At 36.8% G+C, this 22,959-nt stretch overlaps 1 protein-coding gene across 2 annotated transcripts in view; it reads right to left on the reverse strand.

Moving 5' to 3' along the window:
- Positions 1-22,959, reverse strand: part of RAB3C (RAB3C, member RAS oncogene family) — a gene marked incomplete at both ends in the record, with an annotated part of 128,149 nt that overhangs the window by 99,262 nt on the left and 5,928 nt on the right. For both annotated transcript variants that reach the window (XM_079548359.1, XM_079548358.1), the window contains one exon: positions 21,444-21,671. In XM_079548359.1, the coding sequence (XP_079404485.1) occupies positions 21,444-21,671 (228 nt within the window). The remainder of the gene's footprint in view (positions 1-21,443; positions 21,672-22,959) is intronic.

Raw genomic sequence — 22,959 nt, forward strand, 5'->3', positions numbered from 1 at the left:
TCCAAAATGGAAACAAAATACACATACATACATATAAATCAGGCTCTACAAGCAATTTCAGGACACAAACAAGACATACTATGCTTTTAGTGTTAATCTATTCCTGAGGCAGAACCTGTGTTACAGTCCAAAATAACTTGTCCATGGAGGTACGTGCCAAATTGCCTCAATGATCACATCAGTGACCCTGCTTATGATCTGAATCTTAATGGTTTTTAGGTTGCAAGCACACCAAATCTGACACTGCAGGGTTTTTCAGTCGCACTTAACCTATCCTGTGAAGGCAGAAAAAATGGCTCAGCTGCCCTACTGTGCAACAATTAAACGTTTGGAAGAAGAGAGATCTTTTAGTTTTATGTTAACATGATAAATCTACTCTGTCTTTATTAATTATCTTTATTATTTTGTTAACATAATTTGCACTGGTGAGAAATTTGTTCTTTTAATGACAATTGAATGCCTTCTTCTTAGATGTAACAATTATGTCTAAAATAAATTGCCTGTTTAGAAAGTTTGCTACCTGCATAAATAATACACACCGCTCCACTACATGAGAAGTATCAACTTTACCATCCATAGTTTTTGGACTAACATTAAAGAAGAAGGAAGAACACGTTCAAGAATATTAGCTGATTTGTTAACTGTTATTGGATTAGAACTTATGATCATGTAGGTCAGTGTATTTCCATGGAAGCTGAAGGAAAAACAGATTTACCTCAACTGGTTATCTAGCATATTACTGTACAACTGTGTGCCGCATAAAATAACAAAGCAGTCCAAATGTGCCCCACATTTGGACAGCTGATGAAAGGATCTGAAAAAAAGTGAGAAAAAGAAAATATATAATAAAGTCACCTCTAAAACGTTTTGAAAGAATTTAAAAAGAACAAGGCTGGAGAAATTTTATAATAATTGAATTGTCACCCCAAACCACTTATAGCACTGTGTGGATAATGAATGGATAATGAATCCACTTGTCCAGACTGATTTGTTTTGGCAGTAAGATAATTCTTTTTATAAGGAACTTATGAGCTTAAATTCTTTTGACAGAATAAGCATTGATACTCTAGCTGCACTGATGTCCTGAAAGTTGATAAGGGATCTGTGATCCCATAGGGAAGTCCATGTATGTCTCTTATCTACTCCATACAGAAGGGATATTTGTTTATGTCAGATGATAAAAATAATTATTTCCTAGCTGTCAGTTGCTTCACACTCATCTCTGCACATCACTGTCCCAAGCTCACGAGTTTTATAAAGATGTCCTCAGGCAGAATTGAAGTGTCTGCACACTAGGCTTGTTCCAGTTGCTGACTCACAGAAAGCAATTCAGAAAGTACCTGTAATTCACAGTTCACACAGACCATCACTCCATATCTCACTGACAGAAGCTTTAAAATAAAACCAAAGAAAGCTGTGTTTTAAAAGATGTGATTTTAGAATGAACAGTTGTGATCTTTTATCTTTAATAGGTTATCTATCTAAAATCTTATCAGTGCAAGCACAGAGACCTGGTGAAGATCAGAACAATGACAGGAGGAGGAATCTAATAGGCTAATTAGTGAAAATTAAGCAGACTGAATCGACTACTCCCAGAATCCATCCAAGAGGAATGATCAGTGCTGCTGTTTCCATTTAATTCCTACCACTGCAGAGTTCAACCCTTAAGAATAAAAATGAGAGGAAAAAAACATTATATTTAGATTATAATGAACAAAACAAACTAAACTAATTCACTCATTATTAAAGTCTTGGAAGGCATAAGGGAAAGAAATGTATGAAATGAAATCAGAACACCTACATACTGCATTTTTCTTTCCTTATGTAAAAGTAATGTTTTCCTGTTTTCTTATTGCCCTTTTTCTTAAGTGTTGGAAGACATGGAAATTTATGATTTTTATTTTGTTTTAAATTTAGTGTGAAAATAGTGTACTTAGCATGAAAATTATGTAACTTTTGTCACTCTATGGAAAATCTTTAGAAATTAAGAAATTCTAGAATTTTAGGAATCTAAAAATTCTTTACTGATCTTAAATTCTTCTGATATGAACCCACCATTTTAGGATTAAGACTGACATCTAACCCTGTACAAGGAGCACAAGATCTACAACAAATCACTGCTTTTTATATCAAAAGGATATCTAGCATGTTCTCTACAGCAGCAGCCTGGGGAGAAATGCTGCTTTAAGTTAAAATTTAGAAACTTCTCTGCCAAACTTAGTATCACTTGCTCATTTAATTCTTTATTTTCAAATGCCATGAAGTTTTTTCTCATTGTGAAGTTATTAAGTTAAAAATTTCATAAAGTGCTTGTAGGTGATTAAAAGCTGAATGTAAAGTAAAGCTAAGTCACATCCAATCGTAATTTTGTGCTTCAGTGTTTAATAAGCTCATTAGGAATCACAGACGAAAGCTGTATGCAGATTACTTCACAGATGTTCTGAGAAATTAATGGAGATAGGAGGCAACAATGTCAAAGAGCAAAAGGAAAGTTCTGGAATGACAGTTCTGCTCTGTAACCCTGGGCTAATTCTGAAAAATTGTATGTTTCAGTTATCTTGTCAAAATAGCAGGGTAGATACCACTGTTTATTACATCACTAAACTCCCAGAGACTATAAGGATATTTCTAGAGGTCCAGTGATACATGTTGTAAACGTAGAAGAGCCATTCTGACACAATTTTTTACATCTGCTTAGTGCTGGAAAGAAAATATCTCCTGATGCGATGTATTACGAAATACTTATAGAAAGAAACAGAAAGAGGAAACACTTTAAATTAATATTACAATGCCTGAGCATATTTTAATAGTGAAAAAAAAAAAAAAAGCCATAGCTGCCTTCTGCTCCTGAATATGGCTTCTCTTTCAATTACTACACCCACTATCTACCATTCTGATTTTCTCTGCCTCTTTTTCTAGTGTTAATAATTCTCTAGAATGAAGGTCCCAACTTAATCCTCTTTATATGAACCAGTGATGTGACAGCAAACAATTTTAACATGTCATGGAGACATGATAGCCTGCTATGAAAAGCAGTAGGTTCCCCAGCTGCATCGGTTAACACTATTCTTCCTTTCTCCTTTCTCAAAAACTCAAAGGGAACCCAAGAAGCATTAACATACCTCACAAAACATAGTATTTTTTAATGATAAATAACATAAATGAATACACACAATCATTCAGTGTAAAATTTCAATTTTAGACATTCCACCAGTAGACAGGACTTACACATTAGATACTCAAGAAATAAAACCTCAATGCATTTTTTTCCCATTTCCCCAATGTGAGTTGAGAACAGGCACCTACAACCAGGAATTAATTGTTACTTGGTAGAAATACTGTGATTTAAAGGAGATAAGCTGATGGTCAGCTTTGAAGCTGAATGATTGTAGATTCAGACTTCTAAGAGGGATATAATATGGATGTGGTCTTCTAGTCTTTGCCTGAGCAGCGTCTTCATGTGATCAGAAATCACTCACATAAGGGCTGCAGAACTGAGATCTAAGAGCGAAAATAAGGATTTTCAACTACAAATTATTTCAGTTCTGGAAGTTCTTTACAACAGGAGGAAGAACAAAGACAAAGAGAATAATTTCATGGTAGAGGCAAACGTTATTTTCATGCAAGTGAGCAGCTTACTGGTATGGAGGCCAAATCACAAAAATGAGTTACAACTCTGCTTTTTGAAGAGCCCCAGAAATCACTTTGAAAAGACACATGAAAGTACAGATTTGTGCCAAGGCATACTACAAACCGAAAAAGAGAAATCCTAAATGATCAATATCACATGCGGCTCATTTACTTAAGACATATGCTACAAAATCCTGGCTTGCCTACAAAGAAATTGCCTGTCTTCAAAAAAAAAAAAAAAAAAAAAAAAAAAAAAATCAACCCTACTATTTAATATTTATAATGCCGAAGAATATAAGAGAGATTTGAATTACAGTTCAGGTAATTAACCGTAAAAATAATGGCAGCATGCATTACACAACATTCTCTGATAAATACACGGACAGAAATTGGATTGGTGAGTAAAAACAGACCAATGTAAAAATAATTTTTTTATATACATATATATTTGTATGTATATACAAAGAGTATATAACAGAATTGCTGAAGAAACCTTACAACCTCCTCAGCAAGTTCTTTACAAAGCACTGTGGCATGGACTGTAATAAAATCAGTTTCTTCTTAGGAAAAATCATGCCCAGAATTGCCTGATGAAAAAGCACATTTAAGGAAGCACAACCTCTTTCTCCATGGTAAGTATCCACCATAAAGAACTCCAGAGATGAGGAGAAGTACACAGAGGACCTTAAAACTATCAGACTGCAACAAGTGTTAAGATCTGCCCTTTCAGGACTGCAGAAAACATCACCCCAATTTTAAACAAATAATATGAGTTCTGTTCTCAGTTCTCTTCCTCCTTGTAAAAAATATGCCAACAGTAACATTTTCTAGACAAAAATATAGACTTTCTAGAGTATTCTGGATCCTGACACAAAGCCTAGATACATAACTACAAGATTCTGACAAGCATTTTGTCTCCACAGACACATCAGACAGAGGTAACTCTTTTGCATAAAATGGATGAAAGTATCTATACATGCAGAGAAAGATTTACTGTTTTGTTTTAGAGTACCATAACCTTTCTCAACAAGTTAACAAATCTGGCACAGTAATGTCTTTGTCTTACTAACTTACAAGCATTAGTACTCATCTTCTATTTCCTTCTGCAAAGTCATTTTCTTCACCAGAGAGTGAAATCCAGAATGAGAACATAGGCAACTGGTTCTAATAAATAAAAAATACTTCAATTTTTTAACCACTGGCATCATTTCAGCAACGGTGTCCAAGATCAAAAAGCTGCTGCATGAATAATACTGATTCATTGGCTAATGTCTGCTTTCTTAGTATAATTTGTGCTATTCACATCTTGTTCAAGTTTTTTTTGGGGGAAAAAAAAAAAAAAAAAGAATGATATTGACTGTTCTTGCTGTCAATGGTACCCCTTACTTCCTAGTTGCTACAGGTGTGATTTATACCACCTAAAATCACATAATCACATTCTGTAATCATTTAAGTTGGAAAAGGCCTCTAAGATCAGTCCATCACAACCACATCCACTGGAGCATGTCCGTAAGTGACACATCTAGCAAACACATCACTTGCAATTTGCAATTTGGGCCTATTACTCTCAGTTCAGTAGAGCTGTCGTTTCCAAAAGAGAAATTTTTAGTGGGATATTATATTTTAGCAAGGTATTTTAGCACAGAATTAATCACCTTCTGGAAGATACCTAATTCGATACTAGTTTATAGCAGATACCTAAATCTTAGCTAAGACCCCACATTTCTGATTCCACTTTTCTGTTACATCTCCCTCTCTCATTTTCCAATATAAAATCTCATTATCCAGTTTACCATGCTTGGTAACTCGACACTTTTCACTGCAGCAGAATATCATCAATTTAGATCAACTGACAAACAGTTACAATTCTAGATGAGAGAAAACAAGAGATTGCTGGTGTATACTTTGCTGAAGGTTTTCTTTTTTGAGCTACTCAGAAACAAACATAAGCAAGCTTGCAATTTCTTTCCATAAACCTACTGGATTCAGAAATTAGAGAGGAAATCTCATCAAAAAGCTTCATAAAACCTTACTCTGTTACATAGGAGAGAAGATAATATCTTCTGTTACAATACTCAAGAGCTTAACTTTCCTACAAAATAATGCTGCTGACAGCCACAGCACCTGGTAAAATTGAAATGTACCGAACTTATACATATACACTATTGACAATATATATTATATTTATACATAAATTATGTAATTATAAAATTATATAATTTAATTTATAATATATAATATATATTATATTATATATATAATATAATTTATAATAATAAATGATATTATATAATATTGTCAAGAAGACAAGTTTCATTGCTGTAACAAATCTCAAATCTTGTCTAGCTCCTTACTTACTTTTAGTGAATCTGGCTATGTTTCTGGCTATGTTTTAAAAGAGGTGAAAATAATAGTTCAGTTGCAAACTTTCATTCACAGAGTGATCCAATTCTGGAATTCTATTCAGTTATTCTGTTGGCTGGTAACCCTGCCAACAGCAGGGGACTGAAACTAGTTGATCTTTAAGTTCCCTTCTCAGGACCCAAGACATTCTGTAGTTCTCCAAAATTATTGCAACACTGGAATTAAAATTTGGGTTACCAAGAGAATGATTCACAGTAATTCAGCATTGTTTCTATCAAACTTGGAAGTGGTTTGCCATAGAGAAGAGTTTTTTTCTATTATTAGAAGTGATTTATAAATCAGTCAGCAATATTAGAAACTCTTGTTTAGATAAAACTCACAAAATCCATACGCAATCAGATACAAGCAAGCAGAGAAACAACAGAAACCGCGAAACAACCAAACAGCAGCAAAACAAGCAACAAACAAACAAACAAAAAAAAAACCACCTAAAACAGAACTGTGTTACTTTGGTGTGGAATTAAGTTTAAGCAGACAAATCAAAGAAAGTTATACATAAGGAAATTTTACGGAGGTCGCATTTATAAACACTAAACAAGATACATTTTGTCTGTAACTGCACCTGTGGATTTAACCACATGCTTCCAAGAAAAACAATCATGCTAAAAGATGGCTGCTAATCTTGAAAATTTAAGCTTCCAAAAGAGGCAGGTGCATATTTCGGTCTGCTGAGAATTTATATTTGGGTAAAACATTAACAGAGACTCCCTTCTGCATAATCAGAAAGAAGAAACTTTTGGAAGTTGAATCCTTTTGCTCTGGAGAATGATTCTACTCCCATTCGAAAGAACATCTGCTTAAAGAGGTAAAAAACATTTACCTTTGCATAAATCAGATTTTATTTGGAGTTTGTATGTAAATTACACAAGCCCACAGAGTACTTTCTATGTTCACAGAATCACAGAATCACAGAATCACCCGGGTTGGAAGGGACCTCAAGGATCATGTAGTTCCAACCCCCCTGCCTAGCAGGGCCACCAAACATACACATTTAGATCAGGTTGCCCAGGACCCCGTCCAACCTGGCCTTGAACACGTCCAGGGACGGGGCATCCACAACCTCCCTGGGCAGCCCGTTCCAGGGCCTAACCACTCTCCTCGTAAAGAACTTCCCCCTAACATCCAACCTAAATCTTCCCTCCTTCAACTTGGATCCATTTCCCCTAGTCCTGCTATTGTCAGCCCTTATGAAGAGTTTACTCCCCTCCTGGGTGTAGGTTCCCTTCAGGTATTGATAGGCTGCAATGAGGTCGCCCCGCAGCCTTCTCTTCTCCAGGCTGAACAAGCCCAACTCCCTCAGCCTGTCCTCATAGGGGAGGTGCTCTAGCCCCCTGATCATCTTAGTCGCCCTCCTCTGGACCCTTTCCAAAATCTCCATGTCTTTCTTGTACTGAGGGCTCCACACCTGGACACAGTACTCCAGATGGGGCCTCACAAGAGCCGAGTAGAGAGGGACAATCACTTCCCTGTCCCTGCTGACCACCCCTCTCCTGATGGAGCCCAGGATCCCATTTGCCTTTCGAGCTGCCAGAGCGCACTGCTGGCTCATGTTGAGTCTCTCGTCCATCAGGACCCCCAGGTCCTTCTCTGCCGAGCTGCTCTCAAGGACCACTCCTCCCAGCTTGTACGGGTGCCTGGGGTTCTTCCGGCCCAAATGCAAAACCTTGCACTTTGCCGTGTTGAACCTCATTAGGTTCACCCGAGCCCAGCTTTCCAGCCTGTCGAGGTCCCTCTGAATGGCATCCCTTCCTTCCACCGTATCAACCGCACCACTCAGCTTGGTGTCGTCAGCAAACTTGCTGAGGGTGCACTCAATTCCCTCATCGATGTCATTGATAAAGATGTTAAAGAGCACCGGTCCCAAGACAGACCCTTGGGGGACACCACTTGTTACCGGCCTCCACCTGGACATAGAGCCATTGACCATCACCCTCTGTCTGCGGCCTTTCAACCAATTGCTTATCCATCGGGTCGTCCACCCATCAAATCCACTTCCCTCCAATTTGGAGATGAGGATGTGGTGGGGGACCATGTCAAAGGCCTTGCTCAGGTCCAGGAAAATGACATCGGTCGCCTTCCCTTCGTCCACCAATGCCGTCACTCCATCATAGAAGGCCACAAGATTAGTTAGGCATGACCTTCCTTTGGTGAAGCCGTGCTGGCTGTCTCGGATCACATGCTCATTCTTTATGTGATCGAGCATGTTGTCCAGGAGGATCTGTTCCATGATTTTCCCAGGCACGGAGGTGAGACTCACCGGCCTGTAGTTCTTGTGGAATTAGGCTAAAAAAAGAAAAGAAAAAACCCCCCAAACTTTAAAAGGTTTAGAAAAACACTGCCTGTTTCTACTGTGCCACTGTTCTGTGCTCCTGCCATTTCCCTGTGTCTGAAACCCTGGTTGCTGGAAATCCTGTTTTGCAGCATAACTGTATTGAGGCAAAAGCTGTATCAATACAAACTGGCATCCATCACTGTTAGTAGTATCTAGCATATTTCCAGAAAATGATCAAAATACAACCATCTCCTAATCCAGTATTGAACCAAGCTTCTTAGAAAATCTTCTCATACTTTTATCAAGAAGTCATGGAATCATATAATACCCAGAGTTGGAAGGCACTCACAAGGATCACTGATTTCAAATCCTGGCTCCACAAAGGAACCAGGGAAAATTCCTATTTCCCTGGATCCTGTTATTTTTAAGTATTCATACACACCTGTACATGACAGAGGCCTAAAAGCAAATTACTAAAATGAGAGGGACAAATTTACTTGCAGATTTCTGGTCAGGAATACAGAATCATAAAATCATGGAATGGTCTGGGTTGAAAAGGATCACAATGATCATCCAGTTTCAACCCCCGCTATGTGCAGGGTCACCAACTGCCAGACGAGGCTGCCCAGAGCCACATCCAGCCTGGCTTTGAATGCCTCCAGGGATGGGGCATCCACAGCCTCCATGGGCAACCTGTTCCAGTGCTTCACCACCCTCTGCATGAAAAACTTCCACCTGATATCTAACCTAAACCTCCCCTGTCTCGGTTTAAAACCATTCGCCCTTGTCCTATCACTGTCTACCCTTTCAAACAGCTACTCCCTCCTTTTTATATGGTCCCTTAAGTACTGGAAGGCCACAATAAGGCCTCCCCGGAGCCTTCTCTTCTCCAAGCTAAACAGATCCAGTTCCCTCAAGCTTTCTTCATAGTAGAGGTGCTCCAGCCCTCTGACCATCTTAATGGCCCTTCCCTGGACCCACTCCAAGAGCTCCACATCCTTCCTGTACTGTGGGCCCCAGGCCTGGATACAGTTCTGCAGATGGGGCCTCACAAGAGCTGAGTAGAGGGGGACGATCACCTCCCTTTCCCTGCTGGCCACCCCTTTTTTAGTGCAGCCCAGAACACAGTTGGCCTTCCGGGCTGCAAGCACGCACTCTGGCTCATGTCCAGCTGCTTGAGCACCAGGATCCCCAAGTCCTTCTCCGTAGGGCTGTTCTCAAGGAGAGCTTCCTCCGGTTTGTATAAATCATAGAGAATCATAGAGTCCTGAGAGTTGGAATGGACCTTTAAAGGCCATCTAGTCTAACTCCTGTGCAATTTAGACATCCACAGCTAGGTCAGCTTGCTGGTCCAGCCTGGCCTTTAAGGTCTTCAGGGTCAGGGCATCTAACATACCCCTGGGAAACCTGTTCCAGTGCCTCACCACCCTTCTACCATTGTAAAAGACTTTTTCCTTGTATCCAATCTAAATCTACCCTCTTTAAGTTTGAAAAGACTTCATAAAAGTAGCTAAGCTTTTCCTTAAAGAAAACACAGAACATATTTGACTTACAGGCAAATAATTATTCAAGACCATTTAATTCTGGGTGTGACCAAATTATTTACTTGCTATGCTCTGTGACAGTACTGATGAGAATATGCTTATAGAAAACTGTAACAGCAAGATGAACATATGATACTTCTTTTTAACTCCTACCAACTTCTACAAAAATCTATATCCAAGTTTTTCTGAGCTAGATGTAGTTTCTATAAGTACTCAGTGAATATCCCTTCCATGAAGTTGCTTGACTTAGCACTTGCAAACTTCCATCAGTGCAATGTCATTTAGCAAGGGCTTCTACTGCTTATCTATATGTATGGGATTGACGGAATGAATGAAGGGATTCCTGCTTTTCTTTTGTTCCTTTGAAGTCACAGGTTCAATCTTTCCTCCAGACCAGCCCTTAAAATGGCAAGTTTACAAAATGACGGTTCTGTAATTGGAATTAGTCTTTCAAACAAAGGAAGAAGTGCTATAATCTCAGCTCTAAATAAACATGGGTTCAATCCTCACCTATTGTCCAATTAAGGGTGTTACATACAATTTTTCATTTTCTATCTTTTTTTCATCCATTTAGCTTTCAAGATTCCTCTTCCTGTGTAATCGTAATGGCATCCATTATTTTCAGAACTGAGGCATTTCTTCTGGACTATCTGAATTTTCCATAAGGTCTTTTTATCCTAGGCTGCTAATTATTTTTTTGCTTAAAGTCTGGCATTCATTTCCACAGGAATTCTTATATATTCTCCAATAACATCACTTTTTTCTTTCTTTCCCGTTAATTAGTACAATGCTGGCTTTCTTAAACTTTGCTCTTCATAAACAGAGCTACTCTAACACTCATTGCCATTGTATGATCCTTTTAATATCTTTTTGCCTTGCTAGACAGTTAACTCCCAGCAAAACTACAAATGGGCATAATTACATTCAGAACTTACTTGTTGCCAGATTCATCATTGTCCAATGATTAAATTGATTTCCCATTGATTGCCCTTGACTCATGTTTCTCTTATGACTTCCACCTCCCAGCAGCACTATTTTATTGCAGGTAGCTAGCTAATGACACTTTTCTGATCCTTCATTTCATTAAACTGCCTGGAGTGCTGAGAATACAGTATTCCTAGCACTTGCATGAATGGAATTGCCAAAAGAAATTTAGCCTAAAAACAGAGAATAAAGCTTTCTTTACAAAACAAGGCACTGCTCTTTCCTTTGTTTCCTAGAGTAATAATGTCAGACTTTCTGTTTCCTTCTATTTCCTTTTGTTCCTATACTCACTACAATACTGTTTTTCTGCACCTGTTACTTATGAAGCACCTCCAGAGCAACTGGTAATGGCATGGTTCTGTTTCCTTCACCAGACATGCAAGCCCCAAATTAACTCCTTTTCATTGTATATAACATGGATGGTTGGCAGGAATTCCTTCCCTTTCCAGTGTACCCAGATTGTGCTTTTCTTCACTGATTGCTAGCTGAATAGTTTTTAGTTTGTAAATTAATTTCTTATTGTTCCTAAGGTGAACAATCTGCCTCTACTAAAATAAATCACATTTCTACTACTCACACTTGAAAATCATTACCTTAACTGTATATTTCATTCCTCTGTAGCACTTCCCAACTTCTTATCATTAACAAGTTTTATTATCATATACCTACTGAGTATTAAAATTACTAACTAAATCTATTACTAACTAAACCTAACACCTTTCCACAACGTATGTCTAAATCTGATGACCTCTTCTTGCAACACAATTTGTTGTCTATTCCTTACTCATCTTTTTTTTTATTACTAAGCTCTCATCTTCAGGGTACTCCCTTGATTTCTTCTTTTTATACAGTTAAAAAGTCTTGAATTTTGCTATGCGGGAACTTCCACATTTCCCTCTCTGGCACTTCAAGTTCACAGCACAGGTGAAGCAGTCACACATGTGATCAAAACAACTAAAATCTAGGAAATGTCGTCTTATATCACAAGTCCATCTCACTAGTCATTGTGCATGGAAGACCAAAAGACTGTTCCAAATAAATTACATTTGAAGGAAATTGCACTTACTGTTGTTACAGTATCTCCTGTGATGGCTAGAATTAGAATCCTTTGGAAAAAAACATCAGAAATATGATGTTCCTGAAGAGATAAAATATGAGTCCTAATTATAGACAAGTATAAAATTATAACACATTGATCTTCTAGGCTTATTTTTTTTTCAGCAAAGCTCATCCTAGAAGGATTATTTATGCTGATTAAATATACACTTTGCTGTCACAGTGACAGACCCTTACAAGAGGTTACTTCATATTGGTTCCTGCAGAGTTGGCTTAATTTCTATATAAAAGTGAATGATATTCAATCTACATGGGCCAAGCATCTAACAAATGCCATACTGTCAGAAACAAAAAACTAACTTCATATGGCAGACTTTATTTTTTTTTCTTCTCATTATAAGTACATCTAAATAACCTATTAGAAAGGAAAATAAGCTCTATTTATATCTAGGCACCATCCAAATTTTAGAGAAATTGGCCTCATTAAGGTGCACTACTGACATCTTCCACCAGAATTGATGACTAAGGTAGTGCTGAATTCTTTGTGCTTTTCAAACTGTACTTAATAAATAAAGTTGTAACAACTATAAATAGTGGATTTTTTTTTTTTTTTGGGGGGGGGGGGGGGGGAGGGAGGGAAGGAGAAAGGGGGCTGGATTAAACCAGAAAGTCATGATCTGATTATAGAAAACAATAAATTTATTCAGAAAAGATTGAAGGAGATTATCACTGTACTGCGCTGAATAGAAACAGAAGTAGAAAAAGCAGCTTCTCCTTCAAAAACAAATGAAAGCAATATCCTAACTGGTTTGGGTTTTTTTTGGCTCATCATTTCCCAAGTAGAATCGGCATTGTTCCTACTAACGTGTTAGTTACTACAAACATTATCCTGAAGTGGCACAGAGTCCTGTATGGCTCTGATTTCTTATCATGTGCACTTAAGGTTACTTCCAAAATATAATGCAAATTCACAGTGTTAAAAATAAAAATAAATGAAAGAGTTGCTTTCATGTCACCTCAAACTCCCTCACTCACTTCTGCCCCTCTCAATCCAGAATAATTTCAGAAGGATTTCAATCTATTGTAACAGAGCAGAGGGAAGCAGCTTGCACTGAGCAGCAGAATGCAAAAGTGAGCTTTAAATACTGTTTCTACACTCCCTTTTCCAAAGCATTTACATTATGGCTCCCATCCAAGTCTCTAGTTCTCTGATTTCAAACAGACAATTGCATAGCAAGAATACAACACTCCTATAATCAACAACACAAATCTTATTAAAATGCAGTGAGGCACAAATATAGACTTGCCTTTTCCTTTTAGATTCACCACAGCTCTTCAGATGTCTTAAATGTGCCATTAAAATGCCTCAGAGAAGCTGTCAGCACAGCTGATTTCACTTTAAGAAATGCTGTCAACATTAATTCCATTTTAGAAACACTCTCTCTTGATTGGTAAAATGATAGTCTTAATAACTTTCATTTCACATTTTAAAATATACTGTCAGATTTCTCTGGATTTTACAGACCTTCAACACTTTAAATAGCTTCCCTTCCCCTCCCCCCATTAGTCTTGGATTATTTTTCTGACTTCAGTTGCCTACTACAGTAAAATCTTCCCGTCATCCTATGCTGAATTCTCAATTTGAGGGAGTGACAAATCTTACTTTTCAGAGACACCGTAATTACTCCACTGATATGAAGTTGCTTGCATGGGAAAGGCTGGGGACGCAGATCACAATGTGGAAAGCAAAGACAGCTGAAAGAAATGTTATACCAGAACTGCTTGATCACAGGTTAGAAAGAGTTACAATTACACTAGGTCTGTCAGGATGATGATTTGTTGGTGTAAATGGATGCATTTCCCTATGAAAAAATTTGCCTAAGAGGCACTACAGCAAAATGTTCTAGAAATTGTCTTAAACTACCTCAGTTTCTCCAAAAGGATCTCCATGGAAATTTCCATTTAAACAGCCAGATGAGCATTTTTAAAATTTTATGTATGTTAAACATCACTTTCTTTTTCCAATCAATCTTTGCCTTTGAACAGGGATGTATCATTTTAGTGATACTGTGCCTTTCTCATAAAATCTTTGAAGTCCACCTATGATGTGTATATATATATAGATACATAGTACTGAGCTGTTGCAGAGACCTGATTTCTGCTACAAGCAGAGCTATAAGTCATGTTTGTTGAAGCAGGCAATAAGGGGTTTTTCTATAGCAAAGACCTCTGTAGAAAAGTAAAATATTTTCACTAATGTTATAGATGGTAATTCCAAAACCACTGGAATATTGAGAAAAATACTGAAAATTAATGCTGTTTGCAAGACTGTTTTTTTCCCATTTCCTCTCCAAAAATACCTGTGGCCATGAATTTACAATCACTTTGGAATGCTGGAATATAGAAGCAAGCTAGCTAGATCAGGCCACTAGGACTCTCTAGCTTAGTATCCTGCAAGTGGCCAAAAGCAGCTGGTTAGGAAATAACACAGAGCAAACCCACATGATTTTTCTCTAAGAATTTGTGGTATATTTTGACATATGTAGCATTAAATGTAAGGCTAACAAACAACTTTGAATCCAAAAGAACTAGGGGGATAAAGCATGTTAAGAATGTACAAAAATATTCATAATAGCAAAATTTCAGTTAGTTTTAGTAGTTAAGAGAAGCAAAGTGGACATAAATTAATTAGAAACTAATCTAAGACCAGTGAACACTTCTCATACAGATCAATGAAACATCCGTCCTACTAAAACAGCTGTTGATCAGTTTTGATGTTGATCTAAATCAAAGGCCTGAGGCTGAAGGGCTCTGTACATGGTTAGCATTGCCTGAACCACACAATGTAGTGGCATAACTTTATTTGGAAATAAGAAAAACAGATGGTCTGACTCAAAGACAATCAGAAGTTCCAGTATGCATTCAACTGAGTAGTGGGATTCAAAGACTAGAATAAAAAGAAGAGAGGGAAGGAGCTGAAAATAAATAAAAAAGAACCACATTGTTTCTAGCTAAGCAGTAATAAAATCATTATGACTTATTGTACAGTTTAAGCAACCGAGGGGCTTTACAGGCACTGACATGACATATGTTATTGAATTTCTTTTGAAAAAGATAACAGCATGTCTTTCAATCCATCAGTAGAAACTGCTGTTGCAACAACAAAAATATTTAATAGATTTTTAAATCCCTGTAAAGTAACAGTTTCAGCAGTGAAAGGCAGGGATACTGGAGTGCTAGGATAACCTTTTTTTCTAATCTGGGTTTAGAGTTTGAAACTCTCAAGACATGATTTTTATAGAAATAAAGAGAAGTAAATGTAATGTAAAAAATGGCATCTGAGCAGTCAGTGTGATACTTTCCAAGTGAAAACACATCATTTTAAAAAATCTGCCATCTAGTATGCAGTCTCACATACTGCAGTCCTTCACTAAAGTCCTAAGTATGCCTTGATCTGTACCTAGGTCTTTGGAACCTAAGACCAAGTCCTGGCTCTATACAATAGATACTTCGAGTAGTGGTAAAAGAAGCAGATATTTTATAAGGGATACATCCATACTTCACATCCAGAGTAGGCTCCAGGACAGCATTTCTTGCACAGTTTCACAGAGTTTTGTCCTGACTTTTCCAGTAAAGGATTGCAATGTCACATCTGTTTCTGCTTTTGCAGAATCATTTGCAAAGAACAAATAAAAGAAATCACCTTTAGTATCTTTAACTGTTTCTGAACTTTTACCACACTTATGGTGCCCTCTACAACGGGCTCTTGGCCCCATTCTCGCTGAAATTCTTTGATTTCTCTCCCATCATATCTTGTTGTATGAGCACTGTATGTAGTCAAACTCCAAATAGTCATACCATCTTTTCAATCTCTTACTATACTTTCTTTTGCTGTGAAGATCTTATAATTATGTATTATATAGATTATATAAACTACTAGCATCTGCTAATATTTAGAGAAAAGTCTAGCTGTCTTGCTGCAGGCAAGCAGCTTTCTTTTTCTGTCAAATATCTCCACTAGAAAATCTTTCCCATGTGCTCATTCTTACTCTACTACCTATCTCCAAACACTTTGTCATTTTTTTTCTTGGCTTTTTATCTAAAACAGTGAGAATCTAAGCTGACTCAGATCCTTTGGTACAACTTTAATATAAGGAGAACAGGTGCAATAAGAAGAATACAGAATAAATATTAAGAACACTGAGCATCCTTGAATAAATGAAAACTTAGAAGTTCTGGAAGTAACTGTGGTGCTCAAGCTGTATAAGGATGAACTCCTGGAAGTTATCTGACTGAGATCTGAACACAGTAGTTGTCTGTACAGCTACGATCCTATAATGGGCTTTCCTTGGCTGTGTGAATCCTTAAACACCAGGTGTTTAAAAATTACTGCAACAACGAAAGAAAAATAATGATTAATGAATTGCAATTTTTCTGAGAAATAAAGTATACCAAATATGACTTGCAGAGAAATTGAAAGGTTCTTGATAAAACTGTAGTAAGCACTGCATGAAAAAATACAGCAGCATGAAAAAGGATCCTCTTGTGAAACTTTTAGATAAACACTTTTTATGTGTTTTCAAAAATATGCACAGTGTAGGAAAGAGAGAAATAAACAAAGGAGAGTAAGGGGAATATTTCAGGATATCATTCACCTGTTGGACTCCAGCTTAAACCATGACAAAAGTTGTACAACATTCCAGCTTGTTTCAGTTAACAGGGGAGGTTCAGAAAGTGTTTTCCTTCCAGCCATCACAATCATGCTCCTAACAAACTACTTTTGCCTAGGAATGGTTCCCTGTGAGCCTCCTTACAGACAAGCATTTGTGAATGATTTGCATTACTTACCATAACTGCTGGCCAGCCTAACCCAATGTTAGCCAGAGCTTCTGCCCTTTTCAGGTATGCCTTGAGCAGTAAATTAATTTGTGCCAGGGAGCATTTCTAGGCCATGGAATTTGTCTATACTATGAAACGGTCAGCATGCTTTACGGCATGGCTTTGGCCCAAGCTTGCTAGCACTCTGTCAAACAGATCCTGGGCAAGGTTCAGAAGTTAGCAGAGGCCAGAGACCATACCATACAAAGTCTGGATGTAGCCATTCTCTTTCAGAAACTAAAAGAAGTACCGCATATGGACAAAAACTGTTCCATGCCAGCTAAACTCAGTGCCAAAAGATAATCTCGGTATGTTTAATTTACTGCTACACACAGATCCTGAGAAATCGCAAAGCCCAGCAATTCTCAGCTTTCCATATTGATTTATTCAAATCATTTACTGCTTGACTAGATACACATTCGATTTTCATTCTGAACGGGCAAAATCTTATTTTCAACATTACATTTCCTATTCTCATTTAAAAGAGCTGTATTCTAAGCAGCAGAAATGCTGTCATCAGCACCAGAGAAAGGAACTAGGAAGTCATAGAATCATAGAATAGCTGGGGTTGGAAAGGACCTCAGGGATCATCAAGTTCCTACCCCCATTCCATAGGCAGGATTGCCAACTGTTAAATCAAGTACTAGGTCAGATTGCCCAGGGCCCCATCCAATTTGGCCTTAAACACCTACAGAACAGTATGTAAAATAAACTTTGATATAAAATAAACTTTGATATATTTTTCAAACAAACTTTGATGGGGGCTATCATATGAAGTCAAATGTGTCAAAATCAGGCTGAAATTCCTGTGATGAAACACTTGGTATATTCACTCTTATCTAGCTCTACACTCTAGTCTCAATTCTGAAACATTTTCGTATGTTCATTTTTCACCACATTTCTTCTAAACCAATCTATCCAGTGACTACTGAATTGACACTATAGCCTGTGTCACTTTTATTTCTGGAATAGTGAACTGCATCCACGCTTCCAAGGTACTGTAGTAGTCTCCTTTAGGACTCTAACATCAAGGTAACTTTCATTCATGGTCCTATTTCCAGAGATTACGTTGACACAAAAAAGAAATTATTCTCTTTTTAACTGAACATCTTTTTATTGCTAGAGAACTGTTAGGGAGCTTTTCAAGCAAAAAAAATTACATGCCTAATGTTTATTGACTTTTTTGCAAGTACTATTAATTAACTACTGAATGATGTTTTGCTTTCCTCATTCATCTTATAGTGCTCGCTTAGTCCTTATGCCCTATGACTACAGAATTGTGTGACAGTTGAAGACAGCAAGATTTTGGTTATCAAATGAAACATCACACAAAATTCTAGAAAGGGTATGCTGACACAAGCAGCTCTCACACCATTTTCTGTGAGAGGGTATCTTTTATTTGTGTATGATCACTGCATATAGTCCATAAAGTCTAACTAGTCCCAGATGAAAGACATCTAATCAGCAAAAGAAAATGTAGGGTTCTTGTTTGATGTTTTCACTGAGATGCTGCAACTTGAGCGAAACTGTGCAAATACTGCTGTAAGAATGTAGTTAGAAAAATTTCACAATATGCAGATCAGAGAGGGGAAGCATGATACCAGATTCCTCAAACAAAATTGGTACTGAAATCAGTTTGAAATTAATTATTTCTGCCTAAATACATTTTAAAAAGTAGTTAAAGTTGTGGTGTAGACATCACGGAATCACACAATCACACAGTCAAGAGACCAATGAGTCTAAACCCTCTGCTAAAGCAGGTACCCTACTGTAGGTCATGCAGGTAGGCATCCAGCCGAGTCTTGAATATCTTCATATAAGGATACTCTACTCCACAACCTTTCTGGGCAACCTGTTTCAATGATCTGTCACCCTTACCATAAAGAAGTTCTTGGACATGTTAGTATGTAACTTCCTCTGATCAAGTTTTAGGCCACTACTGCTTATCCTATTGCAGCATACCACTGAGAAGAGCCCGGTCTTACCTGTTTGCCTCCCAGATCTCTTTAAATATTTATGAACGTTTATTAGATCCACTCTGATCTGATCAGTTTTGATCTCATCATTTCCAGTTTTTTCTATGTAAATTCTATGTGAGATTTTTCAGAATGGTTTATTTCATACTTAAAATTGTTAATCACATGATGTTCCCAAATACTTTGTCACTGATTTTGAAAGAAGTATGACAAATTCATGCATGTTTCTATTCAGAATTAAATCACATTCACATTGCTTTATCAGTTTTATATGTTATGTAATATAAATGGTCTTTCATAATTGCAGTTTGAAATGCAATAGATATTGCAGAACTACTCATTTTGGAAATTCATTTGCATAAATAAAAAGTAATAAATATTAAAATAGAAAGGTGTTACTTATGCAAATACTGCATGTAAATAATAATACAACTGTTGATACAACTTAAGAGATGGGGTGATACTGCTCTATTTCACATTCTGTGTACTGCAACAGCTTTCTGAGATACTTAGTTGATTTTGTCGAAGGTTTACACTGGCAAGCCTAACTGCAACACAGTATTCTAATACTTCATCTAAAAAGTTCAAACAGTAATAGGGTGCTGCTACAGTTTCAGTTCATTTGGCAACGACAACGGTTTCTAAGAACCAGCATTAAAATCTTAATGGGAAGGAAAAAAAAAAAAAAAAAGCAAACAAAACTCATGAGGCAGGGCTAGCTGGGGAAACAAAGCTTTTGCTTTAAAGCATGATACAGAGTCTTGTTCCTAGCCCTGCATCCTGATAAGCGCCTTCAGGAAGGTCCTTTTCATTATCTCTGTCTCTGCTCCCTCTTCTCTGTTGGATACAAAAAACTTGTGTTCACTCAGACATTTCACTTGCAAGTGTTTTTAGACAAGGATTCTCCTGCACTGTTTTGTCACTGCAGAACAAAGGGGGTCATTCTCAAAGCAGTCCTTGTGGCGTTGCTGCCATACAAAGACCAACAAAATGTTCATTTGGCTAGAACTGGAAGTTTATTCCAGCTGGCAAAAATACAGCTGCTATATCCTTTCTATGCCATGGATGGCCCTGAATACATTTAATTAATAGACTGCTTTGAGCCAAGCACGTAATTGGAATCTGGCATGGAGAGACATTATGAGAAATGTACTGATGTCAAACTAATCATATTAATACAAAATTATAAACGGATGTTGCTGATTTAGCTAGGAGATACATGAACAATAAAATCAATCGTAAAGGCTACTTGGTGATTAAAACAAGGGCTGTGTAAAGACAATAATGTAAACACAATTTTATTGCTCTCTTATCAAAAAATAAGGTAATGACATTGAGAATTACCTAGTGATCATCAACACTGAAGTTGAAGAAAAGAACACATGATGCATAGTAACCTAGTGTGCTGCAAAATCTCTTTTGTTCTTGATAACAATAAGTATTAAGCTTAGAAAGATAGAGAAGTTGAGAAGAAAAGAGCCTGTGTTCCTGTAACCAGAGGGCATAGACCAACAAATGATTTGAGATTAGAATGGCTGTAGCCTTGTTAAGGTGACATGAATGAGACGAAGCCTAGGAAAGGAGCAAATTCACCTTTGGAGCAAATTACCTTGATGATCATAGTCTTCACATAAAAAATGAAAACGCTGGGGAACTATTACACATTAGAAACAAACTCACCTTGTCTGCCATTTAAAACATGTTAGATGGCGTAGTCATGTTTGATCCAAACCTTCCCCAGATTAATGACTTTTACCATTAAATATATTTTTAAATTACTTGTATTCATGCACAGAAAAAGGATATTTTGGTTAATCAGGATATTACAAATATCTTACAAAGAAAATGCTGAAAATCCTCAGGCACCCAAGGAAGATGGCACAAACCTGAAGGTGTAACTGCAGCTCCCACATTGTTAAAAGTTCTGCTAACATCTCTCTAGTTGAGTATCACCCTGCCACTCAAAAATTAGGATATATAAGCATCACTAGCTGCTGCATGAGTAAATTTTTGTTCTCTTTTCCTGTTCAAGAGGATAGTTTGCAGAAAAGAACGCCTATTATAAAAATTGAGAATTTTTATAGCGTCTTTGAAATGTAGGAAAAAGACAAGGGGTTTCCTTCATCAGTAGAAGATGGAAAAGGGTTCAGCTGATTTAGTTGACAAGCTTAGCTGACATAGCAAACAATTATACTTTCTGTTACGCATCTACTACCATTTCTCCTATATTATTATTATCATTATTTATAATAATAATTGCAAATTATTATTTATATAATAAAAATATAAACTTTATAGAAACATATACGGGAGCAAGAAAACAATAAAGGTATCTAAGTGGCACTTTGAAATTCTCTGTAATAATATATGTAACTTTCAATGGACTACATATTGCTCCTGGCTGCACAGATTATAAGTATATGTCAGCCTGTGCTATTTCTTAAAAGAATTTAATTCAGAATATATACTATGCTGAATTTTAATGCCTTAAAAATATTGTTTATGTTCTAGGGTTGAAGACAGCAAAATGATGTAGGAAAGCATTTCTTTTTCATTACTCTGCCATATATACAGATAATATATAGATTATAACATTCAGTGGAAACCCACAGCAGTTTAAACGCTATCTATCAAACTTCTACGGCTTGCTTAGTTAACAGAATTATTATCTTGGCTTACCCAGATCTGTAGCTTAATTCTTTTTTCATTTTTGAAAACTGTTTTTACTTTGAAATCGATCCCAACTGTGCTCACAAATGCAGAAGTGAAGGAATCATCAGCATATCGGAATAGAAAGGAGGTTTTCCCAACACTGCTGTTGCCAATGATGAGCAGTTTGAACATGTAATCAAAGTTCTGGTCAGATGTATCTTTCTGGCCATATCTGGAATCTTGAGCAGACGCCATCTGTAATTCAAAATAAAAAGAAATAACTTACTGTCTTTTGAGTCATATAAAACAAGAAAATTCTAGATTTTATTGGAATTTTTAGTAACAGGCATAGAGAGCTAAGAAGGTCACAGAAGTTCAAGACACTTCTATAACTCTTGTATTCATTATAATAGTTGAAAAAGAGGACTTATCAAAGCTAAACATCACTATAATGAAAACAAAAAGATCCTTTTAGAAGTCCAGCTCTTGAATAATGGTTAAGACCTACTTTCAGAAAATGTAAGGAATGAAATAAATTGTGAAAATACAGACAAAGATGCTTCTCTTCACATTCACAAGGAATAAATAAGAGATGACGGGTAACTGATTGCAGAGGAGGTACAATTCCAAACAAAAACTTAGAATCATTCATATGTGATATAATTCTTGAATAATTTATCTTACTATAAATATTCTACCATCATTTCTAATGCCTACCACCTTTTTAATATATTTGCCATTAGTAGCTTTCCATGAAAAAGTGAGTTCAGTATATACCTCTCAAATAAGGTCTTGATATTTTTCAGTTCTCATATCTTGTACAGTTTTGGAATGGGAACAAATGACAGTTGATAATGTCTTCATATTTGCATCCTTAAAATAAGACTTCTAACTCATATAAAACACGAGATTACAAAAACTGAATAAACTGAATACTACTGAATATCAAATTCATTTTGCTTAGAGGCTTCAAAGATAACAGGTTTCATTATACATTTTGTGCTTTACTTTCAGAAGGGTCACAGAGGTTAACTTGAAAACTCAGCCGCAATCTTACCTGTAACGATTAAAACGCAGTTGGCAAAAACAATAACTTAAAACTAAATGTTTTTCACTCATGCTAAGAAAAGTCTCAAGAATTTTTGGAACCTGGCAGTATTTTAAATTCTTGCATTTGGGCAATAAGGGTAATACATTTGCAGACCAATTTCAGACAGCAAGAGCAACAGCCTATTCTAACATAAAGGTACTCAAAATACAGCCTGTGTCAAAGCTTTCTAAATTAGACATCTCAGACTGCATTCAGGCAGTCTAAGAGGACAGCTGGAACTGAGACATTGCAGAAGGATGAAGGATGTACACTAACTCAGTGAAATTCTCTCAGAATTTCAATTACTGCATAAATCTTCTGAGATAATTTTTTGTCTTCTAATACAAGTAACACTATGCTAGCTTCTCTGGGCATATGGGGAGTCATATAGAAGTGGGGACAAAATGTTATGAAGGAGACAATGGAAGTATCAAGCTTTCAATGGAAAATGCA

This window comes from Tetrao urogallus (assembly GCF_951394365.1).
Source record: "Tetrao urogallus genome assembly, chromosome: Z".
Lineage (NCBI taxonomy): Eukaryota > Metazoa > Chordata > Aves > Galliformes > Phasianidae > Tetrao > Tetrao urogallus.